Raw genomic sequence first — 27,999 nt, 5'->3', positions numbered from 1 at the left:
CATTCATTCATTCATTTTGTCAAACATGTCGAAAAACCTCGGAAATCATTCAATTGAGGTTATACAATAATCAATACAAATTAATGGGGGAGCACAAGCCTCTTTCGTACAACATCGAACACAAATCTTGGTTAATGAATATGCAGCAAGGCAAAAGTGTTTTATACTCAGCATACGATTATTGTGTATTTCACTTCACTATCCTCTTTGCACCGTTGGAGCATAAGATCTCACATTTCGGCACGTTCCTAATCCATGTTAACATTTATCGTTGTTTTTGAACTTAGCATTTCAAAGCGAGCTTAGCTCTTAGATTTTATAGGTTAAAATCTTCAGTAAATCATAAAACTGTATGAGTGAGAACTACGTTCGAAACATTAAAAATTTATATGTACAAATGCGGAAACGCTCTATTATATGAAGTGTAGCTGATACATCTTGTGATTCTCTGTTTCCGCGAATCAAGTAGGAAAATCCAAACCAGTGACAAATTTCATTGGTTAGACACTACGATAGTCCTATAAATATAGAGACGTTAGCATTAATAAATAAACACAAAAGAGTGGTGGAAAAGGATTTGTTTAAACCTACCAGATTGGCGATGAAGGTACTATTTTTATGGAACTTTATAGTGGAAACAATTATTTTCTGGTATTTAAATATCACATCCGATTTTTTTTTAAATAATGATACTTGTTGCTAATTACTTTATTAAATAATTAATTAATTAAATCAATTCCATGTTTTCAAGATTTCGTTCAAGTTGACATAAATTACTTAATTTCTATCTCATAAAAACAATAAAGGCAGGAGTATTTTGTTTAAAAAGTTAAATCGTAAAGAAAATATATTAATTCCTTAATGCTTTGTTAATTACTAAATGTTCTATAGAGCATACAAATACATATACCAAGAAAGCAGCTTACGAAGGCAATTCGAATATTACAACCACCGAAGGATCCGTGCAATGGAAACAAAACGAAAAATTTTCAATCAACAACTTCAACAGCGAATCCTAAACGATATGCTCACGCATTACCAAAACGTAAGGAATAACTTTATAGTTTTGATAGATTTTCATGATTAAAGAGTTCCAATGTTCTTTAATTGTATTAATTGTTATTTAATTGTATTCGTCCATCAGTTCATGCCTTTATATCAAACATGTTTGTACAGTATCTTACAACTTTCATGGATATCACGATCTACTTATACTATTAGCGATAGCATTTTTTAAATTTGATCTCCAGTTTTCTTTCTCTACCTAATGTTCTTCTAGAGAATAAAGCTATGTCATTCTGATTTATTTATGGATGTTACATAAATCGATATCTAAGTTGCAATCTGTAAACGAAAGCGACATAAAAGAGTATTGTATAAGTATTATTTAGGGTTTTAATTTAAATATCTTTTTCCCAGATGATACGATAAAAAATGCTTTCTACTATAAGAAAATATATGTACTGCAATATTGACATCTACCGTCTTGTTACTTCGCGTCTTCGAATAGCTTTTTGTGTTACAGGTTTATCCGACCCAGTAAACGATTTGACAACCCTGATGTCTGACCAAATTTCAGACTTTTCTATTGATAATTTATCTGATAGAGCTATCTACAGAAGCAAAAGAATGGTTCTGGACAGTCTCGGTGTCGGCATTATCGGATCTCAAACAGATATTGCCAACACACTTAGACAATTCGCAATTGAAACTAATGGAATCAGTGACAAGTGTCAATCAATTGTATGGGGTTCAAGCAAGTTTAAAATGTCCCCAACTGCTGCTGCATATCTTAATGGAGCTAGCACCCATACAATGGATTTTGACGACACATGGCATCCCGCCACGCACCCAAGTGGACCTGTGTTACCGGCAATTTTAGCTTTAGCAGATGCCCTTCCGTCATCGTATCAGCCTAGCTTAGAAGATTTGTTGGTTGCTTTCAACATCGGCATCCAAATTCAAGGAGCCCTACTAAGATGCTCGAATAATGCAAAACATATACCTAACAGGTAAACAAAGAGATAGGACTAAGTGTATTTTTCAAGAAGTCTTTTGGTATTTTCACTTTGTTGAAAAAAAAGTTCCCGAAATATGTGTACGTCCGTTTTGTAAATTTTCATCAACAATAAGAAAATATTCTTGATTAAAAAAAAAAACTTGTTGTCATATAAGGCTAAAACTATCTATTCACATAATACTACATAAGTCTGATAACACACACACACACACACACACACACACACACACACACACACACACACACACACACACACACACACACACACACACACACACACACAATAACAACGTTTTAATTAAGTATATTCATTTATCATTGAAAAGACTATTGAACGCTTTTGCTGTGATAATCTTGCAAATTTGACAAAAACTCATGCGATGAAAACAATACAATTCGAGGTGCAAGAATTATGCGATGAGACGAAGAGTAGTTTACATAGTGCAAATACTTCCTTGTCAAAATTGCATTGAATGCTCACGTACTTATGTTAAAAATATTAATTGTTAGTGACTAATCATGTAAGTAATCCAAAATATTTTAGAGATGAAATTGTTTGCACAGCTGTCGACCTTTTGAATTACCTAAATTCTTGTCTAAACCAATTACACTGTCTTTCATATCAAATGTATTCTTTACCATATACAACACAAAAATACAGAATTTATCTTGTGATGAAACTCTATACTTTTGTAAAACAAATGCATGTGAATTGTTCATTTAGTACAAACTTTCGTTGTTTTTTTATATTTTGTTTACACATGAATTTAAAAAACCTAACTAAACGTCCACCAAATGCAGTGAAATTTGTCTGAAGCGAAACCCGAAAGATCCGAAAATCTGTCAAATCCAGACATTTTTGAAATTCCCAAATTGAATGTAAATTAAACCTTATTAAACCGAATAAAATTTTCAAAGTTCTGGTTTTTTGACAGGGGTCACTTAATTAATCGATTCCACACATTAAAACCCCACGAACCCACGAAGCAATTATGAGCCACCTCATTTGGATTTTGGTAATGTGATAAGTTTCTAGTGATTATTTGATGACTAGATATTCTTTTCATGATAATTTGACTATCTAAGACTGTACTTGAAAACTAAATGAACTGTTTTAATTTGAAAAAAATAAAAGTACAAAAAAGGTAGTTTTGTGGTTACTGGAACAATAAATAAAGGCAACAATTATTTTTCTAAACAACCTAAATTGATACCAATGATAATCTGTAGAGTAATATTTTCGTTACAGATTGCATCCACCTGCCATTGTTGGCGTCATGGGGAGTGCTGCCGCTTCTTCAAAATTGCTTGGATTGAATCCGTGGAAATGTAGACATGCGTTAGCTATAGCTGCCTCGTTTGCTGGAGCACCTATGGCTAATGCTGGAACCATGACAAAACCATTGCATGCCGCTAAATCTGCTCGATTTGGTCTTGAGGCAGCTCTCCTGGCCCAAAAAGGAATAGAAGGTAACAACCAAATATTAGATATGGTGTCTGGTTTTGGTGCTTATTACGAGGACTACGACCCAAACAAGTTAATTGATTTAATGACAGAAACAGAAAATGTTTTTCTCCATGAACAAGATATTGCAATCAAGCGGTATCCTTGCCATTTAGGGATGCATTGGGGCATAGATGCTGCTCTCGGGGTTCGTGAAGATATTAGAAAAGAATTAGGTACATTTGCGCTTCAGGATATCAAGGCTGTAATAATTACTGCACCACAGTCAAAATACATTAACAGACCAATACCACAAAGCGAACACGAAGGAAGACATTCTTTTCAATTTACGGTCTGCTCCGCTCTTCTTGATGGTCATATCTCGCCAGAAACATTTCATAAACAAACCAGGGAAAGGAATTCGCTAATCAAGCTTTTAAACAAAACTGTTGTTGAAACACCAGAAGACAATCATCCATCGTTTGCAGAAATGTACGTAAAAGTGTCAATTCTGACAAGTTATGGAAAAGTTTTCGAAAAAGTATGCTTAACGCCATATGGACATTGGCGCTTTCCACTTTCTGACAGAGATGTTCAGGAAAAATTTTTGCAAAACACGAAAGTACTACACAGTGACAAACAACGTGAAATAATGAAACTAGTACAAAAAATGGATGATAAAACTCTGGCAAAAGAACTCTCACAATTGCTGCAATTGTGAGCTTAAGACGACACGTTTAATAAAATATGCTATTGTTAGTTTTACCTTATTGTTATAAATACAAATATATATATAAAACATTTTGTATTTTGGTTGTACTTTATCGTTTGCCTTAGTTCCATTTTTATTTTCAATGTCTCTCTGTCCATGAAATATACCGGAAAAACATCATAAGAATTTAAGGTGTTTAACAGTAGTTGGTTTCTTTGCACCTTATGTCCACTTAATAGCAAAAAAATAATTTGTTTGCTAATAGACACACATAGTAACCGGGCAGGAAGTACTTATCCCTAACCTTTTATTCACTTGTTAATATGGTTGTATAGGAGATCATTTTGGTTGGTTTAGCTTGACAGAGTATGCACGTTTAAGGATAAAAAATACCCACAATATCGTAAAGGGATCACAACCAAAAGTTAAATAAAACACCTTAAAAATTTGTGATTGGGTTTTCATTTTCGAGTTGAAAAATTTCACAATAGCTGAATTTTACTTCTTAACAATGATGGAAATATAATTACACATAATGTTCTATACAAAAATTATTATATTTACTGGCTAACAAGTACTTGAACCTAAAAAAAAATGACTACACTAATTTCCAGTTTCAAATATGAAAAAAGCAATGCTTACAAATAAAATACGAAAAAATGCCAATCATAAATATATATTGCCAATTTCGATAGCTGTACACGTGTTTCATGACTTGCACTACATTTTTGAGAAGAAAAATCTGATGCAAACACAAGAAAACCAAATCCTGTTGAAAGTGCGATTTGTATATAGGATGCACATATTAACACCTTAATTAGACATATATGGAAAGGCATCTCAAAAACAAATCAAATGTCAAGAATAGTATAAAAATGTTACAAGAAAAGACGAGACAAATAATACACATCTTCAACACAAAATATAAACAATACAATACAAAGCATAAAAATCCCAACAGACCAAAAACATGAATTAACTAATTTCAGCCTGCTAACCTTCACCAAAAATTTAAGCATGAACAATGAGGTCTATCGGTAACGTAGATAATTGGTGTTACACTCCATAATTTACAATCAATTTAAAACATCGGGATCAAAATATGTGACAAGAGCAACGATTGCCAATATATGAAATGTGCATTTGATCCTTAAGTCAAAGTTTTAAAACTTTTCATACCAATATCATATTGATTCAAAACTCACTAATCTTTATATTTAAATAATCCAACTGAAAACCACAAATAATTAAATATTTGCTATTTCCTATAAAACCGTTGAAAATCGAATTGAATCTCTTATTTTCTTTCCATTTGAACGTTGATCAATAAATTAAATCCGGAAGGTCTTGTTCCTTCTTAAAATGTATTTGGAATCCATCTACTGAAAAGTAGAGAACATTACTTTAACAGGGACACATGGTTTGTGTTCCCCGTTTGTTTACTTTTTTGTTGTGAATTCCAGTTTTCTCATTTATTTAAGGTATCACCTTTTTTAAAAGGGAAGTTTTTACTTTTTTTCTGACTAGGTTTTCTCGGATGTGATATTTGGGTATAGATTGAATTGTCATTAGATTTCCTCCAATTTTACAACAAATGGTTACTTACAAAATAAAATATTTCTTTCCCATGTCACCTTGTATAAAAAAATGTTCATCCCCGTATACTAAAACTTATGTATCGTACATTTATGATAAAATCATAATCCGATACAAACAACTTTCATAAAAGATTTATCAAGGCTATTAAATCTGAAGTGAACGATATTTTAGATCAAAGATACATGTACATATCACCATTTTTTATATTTGGAAAGTGTTTACATTATTGTTGATGAAAAAAATCAAATGGCAAGTCTGAAACGTTTAGTAAAATAGAAATCATGGAACGCTGCATCTGTATAAAGATTGGCATGATATATGCCTTTAACTGTCGTAAAATAGACGTATACTATTTTAAAGTATGACTCGACAGATTATCAGCCAGATAGGTGTACAAGTATACGGGGGAGCGTTTGGTAAAACTTCTGAAGTGGATAGTAATTATTATATAGATTTTTGCATGTCATTTGTTCTAAACGGTACAAAAATTAGGAAATTTAAAATATTGTAAGGACAAATCTATGATCGACTGTAGTAATAATAAAAAGAAGGAAAACAGCGAAGCACATACACGCGTGAGATACTCCACAAAATATTGTCAGTTCAAAAATTGGAAATAACTATTATTACAAATGCTACTTAATAATTGCATTTTTGATCATTTTAATGTTTTTAGTTTCTGAACTCTTTTGTCGCGCAAAATATCTAGTAATGCTACTACAAATTGTTAGTATGTGACGTCATCTTCATTAAATCTGATGGCGTCATAATTACTTCCAATATTTGACGGACATTTTTGAATACGAAAGATAGAAAAATATCATTCAAGGGTAAAGTCATGTTAAACAGATCAGAACAGATGAGATGAAACCACTGACATTTTGAACTTCTCTAAAAAAAGTATTATGAATATTGAACTTTTTCTTATAGACATATTTTTTTTTATAATTTAAAATTTTATGTTTAAATATTATCAATGGCACGCGACATCATAAGATTTCGATAAACTTGCTTTATTGTGCAAAATCTATTAAAATGAACAAAAGTGATAATTATTGTCTTTTCATTAGCCCACGCTAATATGAGATTTGTAAATTTCTAATAGTATATACAGTGAAACCTATGTAAACCCGAACAGCAAGGGGACTGTGGGTTCGTTCGATTTAGACAGAACAGCAAAAGGGGACTATGGGTTAGTTTGGTTTAGACAGAGAAGCAAAGGTGACTATGGGTTAGTTTGGTTTAGACAGAGAAGCAAAGGGGACTGCGGGTTAGTTCGGTTTTGACATAACAGCAAAGGGGACTATGAGTTAGTTTGGTTAGACAGAGAAGCAAAGTGGACTATGGGTTAGTTTGGTTTTAACAAAACAGCAAAGGGGACTGGACTGTGAGTTAGTTTGGTTTAGACAGAGAAGCAAAGGGACTATGGGTTAGTTTGGTTTAGACAGAGAAGCAAAGAGGACTGTGGGTTAGTTCGGTTTTGACAGAACAGCAAAGGGGACTGTGGGTTAGTTCGGTTTAGACAGAGGAGCAAAGAGTTCTGTGGGTTTGTTTGGTTTAGACAAAACAGCAAGGGGACTGTGGGTTAGTTCGGTTAGACAGACAAGCAAAACAGCAAGGGGACTGTAGATTCGTTTGATTTAGACAGAACAGCAAGCGGATTTGTAAATTTCTAATAGTATATACAGTGAAACCTATATAAACCCGTTGGTTAGTTCGGTTAAGACAGAACAACCAAAGGACTGTGGGTTAATTCGGTTTAGACAGGGTAGCAAAGGGGACTGTGGCTTCGTTTGGTGTAGACAGAACAGCAAGTGGACCGTTTGTTAGTTTGGTTTTGACAGAACAGCAAGGGGATTTTTTGTAAGTTTGGTTTAGACAGAACAGCAAGTGGACCGTTTGTTAGTTTGGTTTTGACAGAACAGCAAGGGGATTTTTTGTAAGTTTGGTTTAGACAGAACAGCAAGGAGACTGTTTGTTAGTTTGGTTCAGACAGAACAGCAAGGGGAATGGGGTTATTTTGGTTTAAACAGAACAGCAAGGGGACTGTGGATTCCTTTGGTTCAGATAGAATAGCAAGGAGACAATTGCGTATCGGATTCCAAATTCCACCAGATTTAATAAAAAAAAAAATAATAAAAAAAAACAAAAAAAAAAACAACGCTTTAAAATTGGATCTACAAAATATACTACCAAGCCACTTTCGAAACTATTAACTTCCATACTTAACGCTGTTAAAGAGTGTCTTCAGTCTTCCACGACACTTGCTACTCTCGTAGTGGTATCGATTCAAGATCATCTGGAAGCTCTCAATGCTAGATTATCATCGGAATATAATAGCATTTTCAGTTTTAATACTACTACTCGCCATACTCAGTTTAACCTTACTCCTGTCAAAAAGTCATCTATGTAGCGGAAACTGAGATCATCTGATCTCAGTTATCGCTACATAGATGACTTTTTGACTTTGAATTATGGAATTTTATACATTGCATTTCCCAAATAGAACTTGAGATAAAGGACACCACAGACGCTGTTAAGTCAGCCTTATATCTTGACTTTCTTAAAAAGATCGATGGAAAGGAAAGCTCATGACTAAACTATACTACATATGAGATGATTTTCATTCAGTATCGCCAACTTCCCTTTCATTTTTGGCAACATCCATTTAGCCTTCTCATGAAGTTTTCTTATCACAACTTGCCGAAAGTTTTGTCCGTACTTGCAACAAGGCCCTGCAACGGGGTTATGTTGCAGCAAATCATCACTACAAAAGCTTTATGGTTGTCATCATGAACCAATTGATCGTTATGGTGTATCTATCTCTACCATGAGAACCGAATGGGTCACCATGTCATACTTTAACTTTCCCTCTTTATTCTACCCCGGACGTGACATTCTATGAGGACCTCTGCGGGTGTTCCTAGAAAAGCAATGGACGCTTTCCCAGTTTATAGTGGAGTCCAGGTTACTTATTTACCTTTATGTTTTTGTTTCTGATTTGTTTCATGTTCCTTGTAAATCATGTCTATTTCCATTGTCTAGTCGACATCATTGGATTATGTTTTTTATTGTCGTTCGAATCCTGGTTCTTTTGATTCCCCTTTCATACTTCTTGATCGGTAAACCCAGTTTTTAGCCGGTGAATACGGTTTGTCGGATTAGTGTTATGGACAGGTGTTATAGATATACATTTCCGACTTATTTTCTTTAAGTTTAAATTATTTAACATTACCGTGTTAATCTAATTGTCATTTTGTGTGTGTTTCTTTTTCTTTTATTGCATGACTATTTTTAGTTTGAAACATTCAATGTATTTAAAATATAATTTCTTAAGGATAAAGTAGGTGGGATACATTGTTTAATTTACCTACGAAATACCCAAAGAATTAAGTTTCGGTTCGTGCACTCTCTATTCGAAGAATAAAGAAAAACGGGAAACCCAGCTTTGTGCGGTTCTTAACTACCTTTCATGATTATGTGTTATATCAAAAATAAGCCAGACCATTCAAACAATGAGTCATAGTGTTCCCTCTAAGAAAACATCCCGGTTCATTAAAGTTGGAAAGTCCTGTCTTATCTAGGAAAAAGAAATTGATATTTAACTAGGAAGCTTAAATGAACTTCTAGACTTTTTATCAACAATCAATGTTGTAATATCGATGTATCTAGAAAAGAACGAACATCCCGATTGTGGGGCAATAAGGGAATTAGTTTTGTGACTTTTTAAGAAAGGCCCTGATAATGTTAAAATTGAACATATTGTCAGACATAACATTATCAATTTAGTGACTATATCTTTTTTTTTTTGTGCTGATGTGACCGCTGATTTACCGAGTAAGACAATAACATGCAAATGCTTTTTAATCACCACAGGTATATTGACGCTGCAATGGAAGGGGGAAGTTTAGCGCGCTGTAAAATCCACAATTTCGTTTGAAATGCTTGTACCAAGTCAGGACATGTACGGTACCAGCTGCTCAGTTGGTGTTATATCTATTTTGCAAGATTTATTTTGGACTTGATTATAAATCGGATTACTGTTCTTTTTTTTAATTTTGTTGTTACCCTTATAAGTCGTTATCCCTGGCCTTTGTTCTATTTGATTAGCAGCGGATACACGGTTGATATTCATACAGCTGACTTGGTCAAGTAGTTTAGTACGCTTGACAGAGTGAATGCGATTTAAGAAACTGTCTGTAACTGGAATTTAAATTTTCAACCTCCTTCGCGTCGATTTTTATAGTTTTGGACAACCCAGACTTTTATTTATCGTTTTATTATCATTACTTAAGAAATTGACATCGCCAAATTTGCTTTTTAATACTTGCAAATCATGCATATCTTTTCAATGTATAGTTCCTTTTATCACATTATTGATTAACTTTATTTGGTGTTGTTGAATTTGTGAATACTTATACATTCAGATATCGGTACGTTCAAATACATCACGTTCTGATAATACATCCTAGATTAACGTGAGAGAAAATGATCACTAATTATAGTAACTTATGTCTAATCTATTTCTGATTCTTATTTGTTCTTCATTACTAAAGAAATAGTTTATTTTTCGTTATTACATTTTAGATATTTAATTTGATCATGATATTGGTTTAAAATACAGCATATTTAGGGTTAGTTTACCCAGTTCATACTATTTGCCTTTCCTAATGTTTTCCCCTGCATCTTTATAAATTTGTAACTACTTGAATTTTCCGAAAGTTCAGTCTTAATATATAATTTCTTATAGTAGCTTTTTAATCAAATATGCTGTTACAGTTTTCTGTCAAAGTCTGCCTTTGTCTTTCAAACCATGACTACTTAAAGGAATAAGCGTTGAATACTTCAGTACAGTCCCATTATCTTGTTAATAAATCAAATATTTGTTATTCGGTTTTATTTTGTGAGCACCTCTTCAATATTGTAAGTAACATGTAGTTTTGAAACATTTTACGGTCGTAGCCTTCCGGTAATTATGTTCTCCGATCAATATCAACTGATATTGAAGTTCTTTTCTAAAGGTAGCACAAAAACATTTCTTCTAGACAAATAATCACTGTCATATGAAACAGGCATGGATATTTGAAACTAGATCCAAAATACAAAATAAAATTACACAAAGAGAACATGAATAACTATCATACACATAAAGCAAGAACATAAAAGTTAAAACAAAGGTTGCCTTAAACCAAACTGGTACAATTGTAGTATTATAAGCAACAAAGTCAATTATAATCTATATTTAGCATGCTGCTAGCCCCAGCTATTATCAAATCTGTCATATATGCATTAAAACATTATCGGGCAAATTATCATGAACACAATGTGTGCATTCTTGTAACAGCCTCCCTTGTATATTTAACGGTAGATTATTATTGCCATTAAATCTACATCTTTGAAGATTGGTCTTTGTCTTCACTTTGTCTAGATTTTGTTGAAACGCCACTATCAGACGCATTGTCTGAGGTAGGTTTGTGTTTTTGCAGCACTTTATCTAGAATTTCCTCAACCTTTGACTTCGGGCTCAGGCCGATCCTGAAGAATGTCAATTTCCCTTCAGAAGCTTTTCTACAATCTACTACAGTCGATGCAGCATTTTCTGGTGACGGTCCATCACAAAGTACACCGTCACACTATGAAAATTGAAAGTCAAAATAATTAAATTAAAGAATTTTAATAAAAGATATTCTTTAACACACTGAATTACGTAAATGTATACTTTGCATTAGTGATGTAAAGATGTGGGAAATATCAATGAAACAACCTCCAAAATAACTACAAGATAAACCGTCAAACTTTCAATCTAACGTAAAATCGCCATTAAAAGAATGATTTTATCGTCAAAAATGTTAACACAGTTGTTCAAAATCGAAAAAGTGTATGTAAGTCCATACGGGAAATAGAACCACCGAGTAGGTCCATACGGAAAATTCTTACATTCCTTATCAAGAATTAAAATATATATATATATAATAAAGATTCAGCAAAACAAATGCTTACATTCTTGTTTCCTAGCTTTGCAAGCACCTGCCAATGATGTGTAGTATCGGCCTCCCCTGTTGGGTTGGCAGAGGTCACTACTATCGGCCCTGTTTGATCAATCAAGTGACAGATAATACTGCAGTCTGGAATTCGTATTGCAACACTATCGGGTTTTCCGACATACTTACAGGAATCTCCCAGTCCGAGGGAGCCCACCCAAGCACCTAAAATAAATGAAATAGAGGCTGGAGTTTCTTATAGGTTACTGTAACGATGTCATATTCCAGAGAAGGGCATTTCTCAATTTAAAACTTTTTCAGTGAGCGGATAAAAATTAAAATGTTTATGGCTTAATTAAAGGTAGATATGATACAATTAAATGCAATTTCCCATACATCAAAATAGTTTTGCATGATTTGTATTGTCGTGTTGTAAAAAAGAAAACGGATAGAGTGATCCATTGTATATTTCAAGTGCAAAAAAGTAACTATTTGAATCAGTGCCTGCCATTTAATAATTCAAAGTATAAAACAAAATCGGTAGAATCTGAAAATGTCACTTTCCCTTAAAGGTGTGCCATCACTGATGATTGAGTGGCATTATCAAAATTCATATAGTCCTTATCTTCACGATGAAAAAGATAAAAAATAATTTCTTTCGATATAGTGAAACCTGCTTACTTATTTGAATGACTACGGAAAGGTCTTTATGTTAATGTGAAGAACAGATTTGGAAAGCACGAAACATTGTATAATTAACTCGTTATCTCAGTGAAACCTGTCAAAACTAATTATTGAGAATCTGTCTTAACCATACACTTTTAAGATTTAAAAAAAAATGTATTTTGAGCCTTTGTTAACCGAACACCTGTCTAATTTGATAAAAAAATTAAATTTTAAAAGTGCTCTGGTTTAGACAGGTTTCACTGTAAAACAAATCACCTTTAAATCTGTATAGGGTATGCAAGTCTCGTTCTGGTTTTCTTTTTTTATTTACCGGAATTTCCGACGTAGAACGTATTGAAAACCGAAGACCGGTCTGCATATAATTGTTTACTTCCTGGTACTCTAAACGCTGTATAACAATGCAAAATCTTCTATTCTATGTTTTTTCTTAATACCTTTATCATGTAGAAATAGATTTTTGTCATTTTTATCGATATTTGTTTTACAAAAAAAAGATGTTTTGCCCTTCACACTGAACTCAATGCTCTCTAAATGACTAATCTCCATGCTTTTGAATGGTAGACTAGGACCCATTCTCGTGAAATCACGGGGTCACATGACGAGACTTACATACCCTATTGTCGCATTATTTGAAGACAATCTCACCTCTATTTAGTACTACACTAATATTTGATGGCCATAACTCTTGTAGAAATTCCCACAAAATAGTTCCGATTTCTTTCTTTGCAGTTTTAATTTGATCTAAGCTTGATATCCAAATGGACATTGGCCGGTCCTCTGCTGAATTTTTACATTTATACGCACGCTTGAAAAAAAAAAGTCATCTTTATCAGTTTGATTGAAAAATATGATTCGTTACCTAGTTAATACTGGATATGATATTTGAAAGGTAATATTTGTTGGGTTTTTGTATGAAAATAAAATAAAATCCCTTTAAAAAATAAACGAAATTGATTTGTCTACTAAAAAGACTTAGATGAAACCAGCATACAATCGAAATGTAGCAACTTGAAAGAAATATTTACATGATAATTGCGTGCGCAGAGAAACTTACCAAAAACGTAACAATAAGTGCCAAAGAACGCAAAGATTTCACGATTTCCTTGTTCCTCATAGGGTTAAAATCTTCCATCAATTTCTCTTTTCACTATACATATTTTATAAGGTCTAACCAATAAATTATACCTCAACTGCAGCAGGCTGATTACAGGCAGCAACTAGAACGTAAACTGTATCTGACGGAACACCACAGATTTTACCACTGTTCAGCAACTCTGTAAAGAGGTAAACAGAAGTTAAGAAATATACCGGAAATAATGAACCGTAATGGAAGCGGGAGGTTTAGTGAACTATAAAGAGTAATCAAGGGAACCAAGGTTATAGCGGTAATCAAAAGAATGTAATCCAGGGACAAAGACCAGACATTGAAAACAGACATACACAACAAAGAACATAAAGTAACTAAAATCATACATGCAAAGTAACAAAAGCAAATGAGAGACTCGGATTCCCCTAAAAACTGGTTTAACCCAGCTTTTCATTTTGAAATGCCTGTATCAAGTCAGGACCATTGCGATAGTTTCCAACCTTCCGGTTTTTACCCTTAAATTACCATTTGTTATACGGAATTTCATTTGACTATTATTTTTCACTACTGCCTGGATTTCAGCAGTTCAGTAATTACCCTTCTTGATAATTATAAAACAAACCGTAAGCCCGATTCTGGTAAAAATACAAACTATAAAAGTAGGAGATGTGGTGTGATTGCGAATGAAATCGCCATCCACTGAAGTCCAAGCAACGAACAATTTAACTTCTACATGTCACCACGCAGTCTTCAATGATGGACAAAACTATTCATAAAAGACGAAAATCGACCTAATCTATACATAAAAGGTACACGAGTCGCGTTCTTTCGCCTATCGGAAACGTAAATCCGTATTGCATAATTGTTATTTGAAAATGCAGTATGTGACGATTTTATAATAGAAAACCGCCCTTGAAATATCGGTCAGCATGGAAGTTCTTTGGTAACAAGATTATATCATCAGTGTTGTTTTTAACTGTATCATGTAACGCAATCAACAAAACAAAAGGCAATTTATATACCATATCTGTGACAACATTTTAAATATCCGAAATAGCCTCATGAGTTTTACAAATTTGTAAACGTTATAGATTTCTTACACTCTCATCGCATTCCTGAATTCAAGGTTCAATCATTAAGTACTTTAAGGTTTACCATCATCTTTTGATATTTATGTGCTTTATTGCATCACAATAACTACAGACAAACCCGTGCAGTTGGGAATAAGGCAAAACATGGCTAGACCTTGATAATTAAAATCAAATTTAATTTTCTGTAAAAATATTAAAATCTTAACATGATTTTGCAGAGAATACAAAGAGGGCCAAAACAAACTAAGTTGAGCGAATGTTTTGAGATATTCACCGTATATCAAATGTGAACTTTGTTCAAATTGACATGCTGGTCAGTTTAAAATAAGGAGAATAGTTAACTATTCACAACAGATGTATTGAACTTTGTAATTAAGTGGACCACATCTAGTGAATATCAGGTATTTTTTGTATTCTGTAATCTTCTGCAGATTTTAAAAACAACATAGCAAAAGTCAGGTCAATTTTTTTTTATCTAATTTAACATACAATAAATATAACTGTCTAATATGTAGGACATGCTTTGTTTTTTAAAGTTCTCTAGGAACACATATATGTTTGTAGTCGGAGGTTAATTTGTGGTTAATTCAGTCCATATTTATCGGAAGATAATGCTGAACCTTTAGTACACAATACCTGCTATTTGTCGAACTCCAGAAGCTTTTCTTGCATCAGATAAAACAATCTTGTCCACAGAAGATCGCAAATGGCTAAAAGTGATGAAAGGTTTTCCTGTTGGTAAAATTTCCTGGCCCAACATGTTTGTGATAAAGGTAGACAAGAACCCATAAATTTGTACCACAGCAAAAATGCTGGTAACGACAACGTGGAACAGCCGTACGCTACTACTATCAACAAGACCAGAAACAAGAAACGATATAACCACAAGGGTAAAGGAAATAGATGTACAAAACCATAAAACATTGATTGTGGTAGATAAACCTCCGAGGACAAGACTTATGAACAAAAATGAGATGCAACCAGACTGTGTCGAAATACCTGAGTTGGAAAGGTCAAGAATGCGACTTGTACCCCAAATAGACCAGAAGGATGCAAAAACAAAATTACAACAACTCTCAAAAGTAAGACCCCTAGAAAAAGCTATGTAACCAACAACAGTTTGAAGTACTCCTCCAAAACCAAGACAGAATGGCAGTGCATGAATGGAGTGTTCAGATGACTCAGGAATAATGACAATAGTAGCAACAGCATTCAACAGGAAGCTTAAGCATTGGACATCGACATATTTAGAAAATCCCAACATCATATCAGAAGGAAATACTGTACTTGCCTGATCAGACGGACGTATCTTTGAGTCGCAACATCTTACTCTAGAATACAGTCCTGTCTCAAAGACGTTTTGTCCTAAAGGTAATAAAAATCGAAATTCTAGTAGCCGAGTTAAGTGAGCCGCAACTCCATACAGCGAACTTACAAAACCAAGTATACCAACAATTCCAGAGAAAATGTCTTTATCTCCAAAGAGAGTCAAAGAAAGAACCATTAAACACAAAATGAGATAACTGAATGATCTAAAAACTTCTAGGCGGAAATTTAGAACGAATAATAAAAGAAGGAGAGTGAACACAATAACACAAACAGGAACTGGTAAAAATAAAGATTCGCTTAAATAATCTTCAAGCCAAAGATTAGTACCAAAGGCAATCCAGAGTATCCCAAATAACAGAGAATGCACTCCTTTCACGGCATCATATCTGCGCAAAAAGAAAACACCTAAAGCAAGTTGGCATATTCCTGCAGAGAGAGGCCAAGAGAAAGCAAATTGTGTGTCTTTAGATAATGTTGTAACTTGCCAACCGAATGCTGAATATGAAACTGAAGATGTCGCATACAAAAGTAGTTCAGATTCACTTGACTGAAAATTTTGAGTTACACTATCAATGCTGTCAACTTTGTTCTGCCAACATATTCCTGCTAAAGAGTTTGAAAGCCAATAAAAACTTAGAATTAGGATGAGAACTATTAAAACAGGACCTATTAAAAACCAAGTCTTCCAGATTCCAACTATCTCAAAAATAAAAAGTACAATACAAACCGCTGACAACAGAGACAAAGCTTTAAATTTCTTATTACAGAGTGACAAAAACAAAAACACCAACACAACACTTAGACACGCCACATATCCGGGTAGCAAATGTTTGTTATTGTCAGGTACCTCACCGCCATTTCGTCTCTTAATTGCTGTCCATAGTTTTGTTGAACCAAGCGACATCCATACTGTCGTTAACAATAGCAGCAATGAATTTAGTGAAGATCGACCAGAAAACAGGGGAGTGCCACCTAAAAAAGGAATACGTCCAATAAAGAATCAGGCAAAATTTGAATAATGAATGTCAAATATCCACAAATCTGACAATATACTTTAATTTAAAGAAGTATTTTCTATTTGACCGAATTCTCAATAAAGAAATCCTTTTTTTCAAACTTTAAGATTAAGTCACTTATATTTGTAAGAGAAAAGATGAATAAACGAGGTCATGCTAAAACGTATGTTAAATATAAACCACAAGTAGGATAAGTATATACGATCAACTTGCTATAATTGTTGATTCAGAATATTTATATGCTCGAGTACACACCTAGGGATCAATGGGTAAATACCTGTATTTTGTTTTGCATTTTACATTTCATTCAAACTAGAATTCGAAACAAAACAAACAAATTTCATAGTTAATGTTAATGGAATGTAAAAAAAATACTGAACCGAAAACCGATGATTATATGTAAATTGCTAAAGAGGTTTATTTTGTTCAATAAATGTATAGTATCGAATCTTGATAATAAAATACGATTTATGAAAAAGCAAAATTAAAACAAATAAAATAAACAAAACAAATAATAAGCTATTATTACACGTTATTTCTGAATATACGACTAAAACATTTTAAACAGCACCAAGAAGTGATGTTTTCATTTAAATGTATCTACCTGTAAGAAGAGTCGAACACGACAGCAGAATGAGGGAAATGCCAAAAGGACCTTCTGGTACAACACCTCCGAACGAATTTATACCGGTAAGAATAGAAGTTATACTGACTGACAGAAACGTCGCCGCCATAGCCGACGACTCTCGGAAGGTTGACATAGCCACAGCTGATGGTGCTCGAATAGTTGACATGATATTTACTGCCTAGTAGCTTGATGGTTTGCGTTTTATCACGTCTATTTTTAAGTTTGATGATAAAGACGGGATTCCCAATTTCTCTGAACAGTAGGACGTTGATATGCTGTCATTCACACTTCCTTCTCTCCAAGTGCTTCGAAATTTCTTTATCTTTAGCAAGTCATTCGATTGGATGTTTTTTTTGTTTCCGGATCTGTTGATGATATAAAATTTATAAACTTAAAAATAAACACATCTGAAATACATTTCAGCAGTAGTAATAAATTTCATTTTACTTATATTACCTTAAGGATACAGTTGTGCTTCTATAGTTTAAATCGAGTTGAACATGATTTAAATGTACCGATAAATGGAAAATGATATTTGAACAAAACACTGACAGTGGACGGTCTACACCGTTCGCTTCAATACTTTACGCCGAACCAGGAGCACTAGGATTGACATGCAACATTATTTCGGCTTTAACGGTTGCTATTGATAATATTATTCAATCATCCGTGTCAGAATCGTCAAAAATATTTTCAGGTAAGACACCATCATGTTTTGAATAAATAAAACCATGTTTTTGATTGGAAGAACCTTTCTTTAAACTGTTAACGTTTGGAAAATGTCGTATATTTTAATGAAACCATCAGTATCGGTGCATCGCCTCGCCCATATAAATGTTTAAAATGTCTAGTTAAAAATGGAACATTTTCTGACAATCAACCGCAAAATCCTTTATATCTAATTGATTATTCAAATAGAGAATACATGAGGACCCGGGGAAATTGAATAATACTTTCTAAACGAATGTTTTCAGTGGTTATATTATCTACATATTGCGCTCAATATGGGAAATAAAGTTAAAAGCCTCGTTGAAACAAATTAACAATTCGTTACAAACGTTAACAAATCATGAACATTTGTTAACGAAAATAATTCATTATGCTTACTGAATAATATCGTTATAACAACTTTGTTGAGTATATCTTTCTAACGTGTATGTAATGTTTCTACATGTCATCTTCAATTAAATATCAATTCATCGGTTAAGTTCCATGAAAAATGATACAATAAAGTGTGTTAAATTATTTCATTTTATTTGATCTACGAGCATATTAAATTAACGATTATCTGCATTTATTTTGAAATTTTAGCTGATGCATGTCAAATTCTATTCAACAAAAGTAATCTTCGTATATCGTCTTTTTTCATAAGCTGGATGTAGAGTCTCAGATTTTTCTAACTTTTAAATAATTATAAAACCGATAACGATTTCCAAAAAATTTTAGCGATTGAAAAGAAAGTTGAAACCATGAAAATCTCGACGTTATCAAGTTTACGGTTTATTTTCAATGACAAAATATCGAACATCGACAAAAGGAAAAAAAATATCTTAAACAGCTCTTTTCAATTTATCTGATAATACTTTGAGACTAAACCATTTAAAATAATTACGAAGTGAATGAGTCATAGCAAATGATATTTCTCAAGAGAGAAGACAATTCTTATTTTTAGCTGGGCAAGATTTCCTGATCTCACCCACAACATGCACTTTTCCGTAAAAGAATTGGCCTGATCACATCTCACAAATATTTTCTTTTAAAATGTCTTTTAAAACATTATCGAAAATAACCGCCGCATGATTCTTGCAGTTTGTTTATGTTTTGAAGTGACCTATATTTTTACATCTGGTCATTACGTATCAATGGCCACATAGATATTTCATAATCAGCTGTTAATTGTAGGACATTTAAATTCAAACATTCAATCGGAATATAAACTCGAAGTGAGAAAAATATCAGACATCCTTGGGTAAGATATAATAAGATACAGAACCTCGTTAGGGACTATTACATTTTACCCTCGGGTGTTTGATCATCCCTATCTTTCCCTCATGCAGGTGTTAAATTCTTAATATCTCGTTGTAACAAGAAAGGCTTCTCGAAATAGTACGATGAGAAGTCGTTAGAATTATACCGAAAAAATAATTGGCTTCCGTTGATTGTATTCTAGATGTGATTTTTAAAAATTTAAAATAATGTGAAATATTTTCGTCTGTTGAGTGTACCAGATACATGTTTTCTCGATTATTATTTTGTTTGGTGTAAGAAGCATATTCGAAATACAAAGATAAAATAAAAATAATTCGAAAGATTTTCTCTCTTTGAAACGGATATATGTTTCTTAGAAGCTACACTAACACCAATATATTTACATGCATCTCTGAGTCAGTAAGATGGAATTAGGGTCTTAAATGTAAGTCACTTATTATACAATTTTGAAATAAAGCATGAATACAAAACCATATTTATTTTATTTCGAGACTAATGTTCTTTTGTTGAACACAATTTTATACAATATTCCTTAACTTTGTTTCAGGAGTTCATCTGATTCTCATCGGAGGGCTCATACAATTAACATGTGGTTTCATGTCATACCGAAGAAACGACCACCTAACAGGAAGTGCATTCATTGTGTTTGCCGCTCTTTGGTCAAATCAGGGGGTGATAAATATTATATCGACATCATCAAAATTTTCAAACTTTTCTGGAGCAGTCTTTGCTGGTTTAATCGGGTATATGATAGTTACGTCTATCTTGCTCGTGTGTTCATTGTTTGTGAACTATATAATGCCACCCGTACTTTTGACTATGTTGCTTACATTGATATTTGAATCCGTTGGACTGTACCATAATTGGGGAAAATACATAGCAGCGGCATTTGAACTCGTCATTGTCTTGGCAGCAACTTATGCAGTTGTTGTCATGACAACAAAAGGTGTAAGTCAACGGTACATTCTACCTGGTTTTGGAAATGCCCCCATTGATCCTTTACTATTCAAAACAAAAACTGCATCAAAAAAGAAAAACGAATCTAAGAAGAATACAAAATACGCAGAACCAATGGGTATGGGATACATAGGTACAATAGTTCCAGCAGTACTACTGAGCTTTTATCATCTCGGATACTTTACAGATTTCCGGGTTGCCATGCCAGCGGTAACCTGTGGAATATTTTGCCAAATATTTGCAAGTTACTATTCATTTTTGCGAAATGATCCGTTTAATGCATTTCAGTTTGTCGTATATTTCATATTTTGGACTTCAAAGACATTTTCACCACTTCTCCGAGTAACTAATACGATTATAGAGACTACAGAGAACGATTTAGAATACTTTGGGTTTTTGGGTATATTTTTAGTGGTGCTTTTTTTAACTCTAACATCAATGACACAAAACCTTATAGTTTTTATTTACAATATCGTATTACTCTTAACTGTAGTATTATCTATTGAACATATTCCAATTTTTGTTTCTAACTACACATTTGGGGTGTTGGCAGGTGTAAATGTCAGCATAATCGCATATCTGAGCGTTGCTTCCCTTCTTAATTCAATAGCCGAGAAGCCGATTGTATTTATAGGTCCAGAAGTAGTTAGTGCTGTAAAAGTCAAGACGTTTCTTTCATCTATTATACGGTACGTACAGATTAGGACACAGAAACGAACTTATAAAAATGATCCATATTAAATTATAAGTCAAAGATACACAATACATTTTATATTGCAAACAATCGTTAGACATTACGGAAAATGATCTCATCTGATATATAGCTTAGAAATTTTATCATATCCATATCAGAGCTTCATATCTCGTGATATCAAGGTTTGCAATTAGGATAACACATTTGTTACATAGAAATGATAATTTTGGTTGCCTGTACCATTTATATCCTGTCATTATTGTTTTCGGTATAATTTTCAGAGGTGATGCATCCAAAGAAAACATGAATCTTAATGTAAAAGAAGGCAAGGAAAATGAATTCACAATACTTATCACAGATGGACTTTTCTTCATAGCCAATGCCGTTGCAGCTTTATCTCTATCGCCGTACGATTTGACTGGAATTGGAAAGGCGATACCCCTACTTCTTACTGCCGGAGTCCTTGTCAATTTGTTCTCCGCCCGCTTGGCTTATTCATCGGGAAGTTTGGCAAGAACATTTAATGCACTGGTTTCTGCTGGTATATGGATGACGTGGTCATTGAACGGAATAAGGGGTATGTTATAACTTCACTAGTGTGTAATATATGACAAGAGTGTTACGCATCATTGTTTGAAAATAAAATAGTTTATTGTAGCATGTAGATTAGACTTTAAAGTTATTATGCCTCGGAGATATCCATTTAATACATTTAAAAACATACTACTGTTTAAAAAATGTGTGTCGGATACCTGCATTAGTGCTACTATTCCAAATGCCACTGCATTAGGTGGGTCTTTGCTCTGTAATTTGCAATGATTACACCAATACGTAGTTCCATACAACATCCAATTTTGAAAAAAAATAAAAAAATGAGCTATTCTTGACTGTTTGATTGATTATCAACTGTGAGTTGAGAAAGGGTTTAAGAATTGCTCAGCTTGAGACTTGTTTGTCTTGATATAAGACTACATACAGATAAGCCCAACACGTTTTGTACATCCAAGTCTTTATGACACATACATGACATGTCATATATCACATTACATTTTCTCTTTTTTAGGCATTGACTCAGTTTCATTGAAAACTGCATCTATAGGTGCTATGTCATTACAAGTAATAAGTTTCACCATGTCTTTCACGTTCTCTAAAGTTTTGGTTTTGACGTCATTTCTGATTCTCATCAACTGTATAACGTGTGTACTGACGGCTTTCCATGTGAATGTAACTTTCATGACGTTAGTGGTAACAATATTAGTAGGTAAGGTTATTTAGTTATTCTGTTGGAATGGTCAAAAGAATGACTCATTATTTTCGTTTTACTTTGTGAATATATCTATTATAGAATATTATTTTGTTTCTGCAAAAATAAAAATCTCCAAAAAGGTAGCACCAAAGAATCATTTTTTACTTTTTGGACATGTAGCTATGGTAGATTAATCAAAGGTACCAAGATTCTAGGGTAAATCAAAAGAATGTAATTCAGGGCTATGGAAAACAGAAAACAGACAAACACAACAAAGAACATAAAACAACCAAAATAATGCATACAAAGTAACAAAAGTAAATGAACAACTCGGCCTCCGCTAAAAAATAGGAGCATGGACCAGGTGCACCGGTAGGGTAAGCGTCGTCTGCTTTTCTAGAAACACCCACCGAGTTGCTTATAAAAAGTCAATTACGGTGTAGACGAAAGAGGAAAGGAAAACTTTGACTCGTTGAAAAAAATCAGTTTTCATGATGCAAATTGATACACCATTACGATCCACGAGTTGGTGAATAAATGTTTGTCCTTTCTTCCTTTCAGGATGTCTTTGCCTATATAGTTTGTTGTCCGTCCTCATCAAAGTTGTTGTAGGTTATTACGTTTTGCCAGTCGGGACAGCGTTTCTTCAGGTATGTATTATTCAAAGCGACGTTTGTAGTTGGGTGTTAAATTATTTGAATATCCGATTTTCAGCAAATTGATATTTGTCAAGATTAAAGGAGGTTCATCATAGTCTTAAAAAGATGTACTCAGAATTGTTAGATATAGGCCATTAAACTCGTAAAATCCACATACATTGAAAGAGCAGATGGTTATTCTCGAAGTAAAAGAAAGTATGATGCTGTACAGCATTTCAAGTATTAAATCATTTTAGTCCGTGATTGAATGAACACATTTATAGTTCATTCAGAGTTAATATAGAAGGTTGGATGAAATTATACTGTTACATGTATAAATATATCAAATTTTTCGATCACCGTTCACAAGTTGTTTTTTAACCTCTTAGTATAATAATTTTTTTCATTAAAATTAAAGTTCCAAGAACCAGAAAAGATACCTTTACCGTGTTCAGTTTTCCCATCGAGAAAAGCTTCGGGGCTCCATGCCTGTGCCAAACTTCTAGATGAGGGGAAGGTTGTTGGTATTCCTACAGACACTGTATATGCTATTGGGGCATCCTGCAAACATCCAGAAAGTGTAAATGCAATTTATCATATCAAAGGGAGACCACCAGAAAAACCTATTTGTCTATGTATATCAAGTTTGGATCAACTTAGAACTGCAAATCCTGATTTTAGGTGAGAGATGTTGTATGGGTACTTTTGATGAAGAAAATATCTACAACAAAATAAAATTACTCTAATATTGTTGCTCTGAGTTAGAATAGAAATAAGCTAGGTTAAAATGAAGAAGAGGAAATAAAGGATGCAACATTAGAACAGTAACCAAAAAGAACATAACCCATGGAAAACGACTGGACATAAGAAATAGACACACGCAACAAAAAATATGAAATAACAACACACACACATAGAACTTGTGATTAAGCTTGGTTTTCTTGACTTTCTAATCCATACAAAAAGGGCGGTGTTCTTCATCTTCGTGCTATAAAACACCGCTTGATTGAAGAGTCTCAAAACGACAAGAAAAAAATATTTCCAGTCTTTCAAAACACACGTATACTTCACATATTATTAGAAATATAATGACGTGGGAAGATTTTCCAAAAAACAAAAAAATACCAAAGTCCTTCTCATGTTAACGAAAACATTATTTTCCCTATATTTCAGTCCTTTACTTTGGAAATTTATGGACATGTGCTATCCAGGCGGTATAACATGCACTGTAAGGAAAGGGGAGTGGCTGAAGCGACTCGGTGTCGGCAATTCCTACGACCTCATTGGTAAAAAAGATAGCGTCGCTATACGAGTTCCAGATTCTGCTGTTTTGTCATATCTTACCAGTGTAACTGGACCTTTAGCCATAACCTCTGCTAATCCTAGTGGTGAACCGGACAGTTTACATCATGATATGGTATTATCTGGACTTGGTTAGTAAATATGGGAATAAAATCTTGAACCTTTTCAGCTGATTCTGACCACATCATATCGGAAGCAAACAGAAAACACATTAAACATAAAAAACCAATCACAAAACAATCAAAACAACTTCCAAAAAGACAAAAAAAAAAAAAAAAAAAAAAAAACAACACACACACACACTTAACAAAAAAGGAAAATAAAAACATAGAATAGACCATCTAGTCACTTTTTTTTCTGTAAGCATGATTTAAGAGAGATTATGTTATATTTTAGGTAAAAAACTGGCAGGTGTAGTGTGCGATGATGAATCCAGGGAATTAAAACCTTCTACTGTTGTAAATTGTTTAGATATAGATAAAGGTAATTTTTTAATTCATATTGAATACATTGTAGCAGACTAAAGCCTAACCTCCATAAGCAGATATTTAAAACATTTCAAGACACATACAAGTAAACAAGTTGTAAATCAAAACTTCGAACTTGGGCATGGTTGCAACAGTCCTAGAGGAACGCTTACATTCTTTCTAGACAGTTTTTGTTCATGCTTTTAACAACTGTTACGCTGTTCCTTGAATAACATACTCGTTTGAAAATAATCTACTGCCAATTTGTATCATGACTATTGACAATGTTACTAAGAGGCATTTCACACGATTCACACAAGAAAACAATCTGTGTATACTCGTATGAATTAAATTCGTTCTGATAAAACTGATGTCCACCCTCGTCTCCCATTTGCACAAGAAATTTCAGAAGTGGTCAATGACATTCAATTAAATTTTCAAAACTAGTCATACTGACATTCCATGTAACAACAAATACCTCTATTACTCCTGGATGCCAACAAATAGTATAACTAAAACATTTGAAAATTAGCAATAGCAATCCTTATGTTAAGACATTTGTATATATATTTTACAACTTTGCTTTTGTTTTTGTTGTTATATTAATATTTCTAATTGAAATATTATTATTATATTTCAGGAGTAATAAGCTATTTTAGAATTGGTTGCGTTCCACAAGAAAAGGTTGATGCAATTTTTGAAGAAGCAAAACTTGAAGTTAATTCACCTTAAGGACGTAGACCTTGGGTATGGGACACAACTTATAAAAATCGTTGGAACGTTTGTATTCAGCATTTTCAATATCATATAGGCATCAAAGTAACCTGGACTGATTTCATTCGGTTTCAAATGAAAGTTTGATAGGCTATGGTGAAATTGAATATGGTACAAACATATCACTGACTTCATGAGTTATGTCCCTTACCCTAGGTCTACCTCCTTAAAAGAGTTATTTAATACGACTATAATTCTAATTTATTATTTCTCTATGTGACCAATTATTCATTTACATAATGTGGTGGATCAATGATTGATAATTATAATTTATTTACTTTACCGGTAATTGTTTTCAGAAGACAAATGGTGATGATCTTTTTTTTTTGTTAAAATGGTAGTTTTTTAATGAGGTATTTTTCCAAGTTATATACCAGCAAATAGTACCATACTGAACATCTTTTAATTGCTTATTTTTGTACGGGTTTCAAAAATGCATCAATAAAATTTTTAGCTGTTTGTTTCTTTTGACAAAGGCATTTATGAAGTCTTGAGGTAAGGGACTTGTGAGATTTTTTTCATGTTCATAAATTACCCTTGGTCTTTCTATCATGACCTAAAACTTGATTGACTTTCTATTCCCTTCACTTTACAATCGGTTCTACAATGTCGCGATAATTCCATTTTATGATTTATAAATTAGTCAGATCACAAACAATATCATTATTTTAATACTACACGTATTAACTAAGTATTTATGATGGAATAGAAAGATGAAAAGAAAAGCAAAAAGTTAAATTATTTGCAAAACGAACATTTGAAGTGCAAGTTTGGGTTATACTTTAAGCCCATTGCTAGATATTTTCAAGGGGTCCAGAGGGGATGTTTGTATCATATTTTATCAATAATTCGATGCTTCACCAATTGTAAGCCTGTTGTCAAAAGTGTTTAACACATTTTGGCATCCATTAGGGAGTTATTGGTTTGCAAAATTGAAAAAAAAATACATATACAGACTATTAAGTTTTAACTAAATGTTTTTTTTTACAAATATATATTTCCCTTTCATTTGCAGTAATATACCAGCTCCCCAATATATAAGGTGTATATATTTTATCAGTTGTTTTAGATATGACAAAACTTGTAGCCCTTATTTCAATGTTTAATGCGTCATAATGTCCCAGTGGATATGCTTTTAGGTTATTAAAACTACGTCTCATGGAATGCCTGAAAAAGTTTCATTGCCGATATTCAGATCTTATTTAGAAATTAAATGTATTCTGTTTCTGACGACGAGATTATAAACGATGAATTTTCATAATATAATCAAAATGTCTATCGTACTGTTTTGAATACTGATTTTACTTTATTTTATGCTGCCTAATTGTATTGCAACAGATCAGAAACAACATCCTAATAGAAGCGGGATGTTTAGCGCGCTTTAAAAACTAGTTAAACAACAATTCCAATCAGAAATGCCTGGTGTAAGTCAGAATCAGTGCGGTTGTTTGAAACTTTCCGGTTTTTACCTTGATATAGCTATTTGTAATACGGACTTTCCATTTGACTATTGTCTAAATATCAGTACTTTATTTTGCTATATAGTAGTAATCCTTGTAAGAATCATGCAAAATCTGAAAAATATGATACACCTCAGAAAAGGCTACATATTTGTGTAATTAAGTTGTTTTATGGGTCTATCTTATGAAATGTGTAATTATTCATTACTATCTGTCTGTTCTTAGCAGATAATCAGCATTGAAAAACCAATAAATTTCATTATATTTGAGTGTCATACACGGAGTTATCTCCCTTCATTTTGAAATCTACAGTGTATTCTATATATTTTTTTTTCTCCTAAGAAGACGGGTTATATAGAAACGGAATGTTAATTTCTGTTTACTATGGCAATTTAAACAAAATATCAAAAATAAAAATATGTAGGCTTTTCATCCGTGAATCACATTTTGCATGGTTCTTAGCTGGAGTGCTACTTAAACTTTACTTGATGAATGACCCTTATGTACAGATCAGATAAAACTCGCATTGTTAAATATAAACATTTGACAAAATTGATAAACATATATTATTAGAGACACCAATTAAAGTACCAATACATATATAATCCAGACACTACCTATGGCACAGAAAGCCAAACGACCAACCGATGCTATATTCGATCATCATACTCAGTAATTGTAAGGAAGTATACTATTTTCTAATTCACTGTTCTGTATTTTGGAAATAAAATTCTTTCAATTATTTCCCACTTTAATCAACCAAATAATAGCCGATAATTTAGCAAAATGATAATTTCACAATTTTTTATCCTAAAACCGAAAAAAACCCGATGCTGCTTATACAGTATGTAACTGTTTCTGAATATGAAATAAGTAGC

At 33.1% G+C, this 27,999-nt stretch overlaps 3 protein-coding genes across 4 annotated transcripts; 2 read left to right on the top strand and 1 right to left on the bottom strand.

Annotated features, from left to right (window-relative positions):
- The first annotated feature begins 450 nt into the window (after positions 1-450).
- LOC148628711 (cis-aconitate decarboxylase-like) lies at positions 451-4,270 on the top strand. The gene is made up of 4 exons (XM_088592945.1): positions 451-607; positions 892-1,045; positions 1,526-2,012; positions 3,270-4,270. Exons 1-4 carry the CDS (start codon positions 602-604, stop codon positions 4,183-4,185), a joined length of 1,563 nt encoding a protein of 520 aa, XP_088449071.1. The 5' UTR covers positions 451-601; the 3' UTR covers positions 4,186-4,270.
- A 6,387-nt stretch (positions 4,271-10,657) lies between these two features.
- Positions 10,658-17,904, bottom strand: LOC148628710 (uncharacterized). Of its 2 annotated transcripts, XM_088592916.1 has the most exons (6): positions 17,571-17,760; positions 15,258-16,922; positions 13,629-13,717; positions 13,089-13,248; positions 11,776-11,981; positions 10,658-11,408 (listed from the first exon to the last, which is right to left on the bottom strand). In XM_088592916.1, exons 1-6 carry the CDS (start codon positions 17,758-17,760, stop codon positions 11,163-11,165), a joined length of 2,556 nt encoding a protein of 851 aa, XP_088449042.1. In that variant the 3' UTR covers positions 10,658-11,162. The 2 variants fall into 2 exon arrangements, with proteins under 2 accessions (XP_088449042.1, XP_088449049.1); XM_088592923.1 differs by lacking the exon at positions 15,258-16,922 and having other exon boundaries at positions 17,571-17,904.
- A 218-nt stretch (positions 17,905-18,122) lies between these two features.
- Positions 18,123-26,120, top strand: LOC148628709 (uncharacterized). Its single transcript, XM_088592932.1, has 9 exons — positions 18,123-18,291; positions 20,131-21,229; positions 21,516-21,811; positions 22,298-22,495; positions 23,042-23,130; positions 23,537-23,799; positions 24,292-24,551; positions 24,817-24,903; positions 25,528-26,120. The coding sequence occupies exons 1-9, from the start codon at positions 18,123-18,125 to the stop codon at positions 25,617-25,619; spliced, it is 2,553 nt and encodes an 850-aa protein (XP_088449058.1). The 3' UTR covers positions 25,620-26,120.
- The last annotated feature ends 1,879 nt before the right edge of the window (positions 26,121-27,999 follow it).

The sequence above is a fragment of the Perna viridis genome, chromosome 1, assembly GCF_037379345.1.
Source record: "Perna viridis isolate PV_CMFRI_1.1 ecotype Kerala chromosome 1, ASM3737934v1, whole genome shotgun sequence".
In the NCBI taxonomy this organism is placed as follows: domain Eukaryota; kingdom Metazoa; phylum Mollusca; class Bivalvia; order Mytilida; family Mytilidae; genus Perna; species Perna viridis.
The sequence above is the reverse complement of the archived record's forward strand: the minus strand, read 5'-3'. Positions and strand labels throughout refer to the sequence as shown.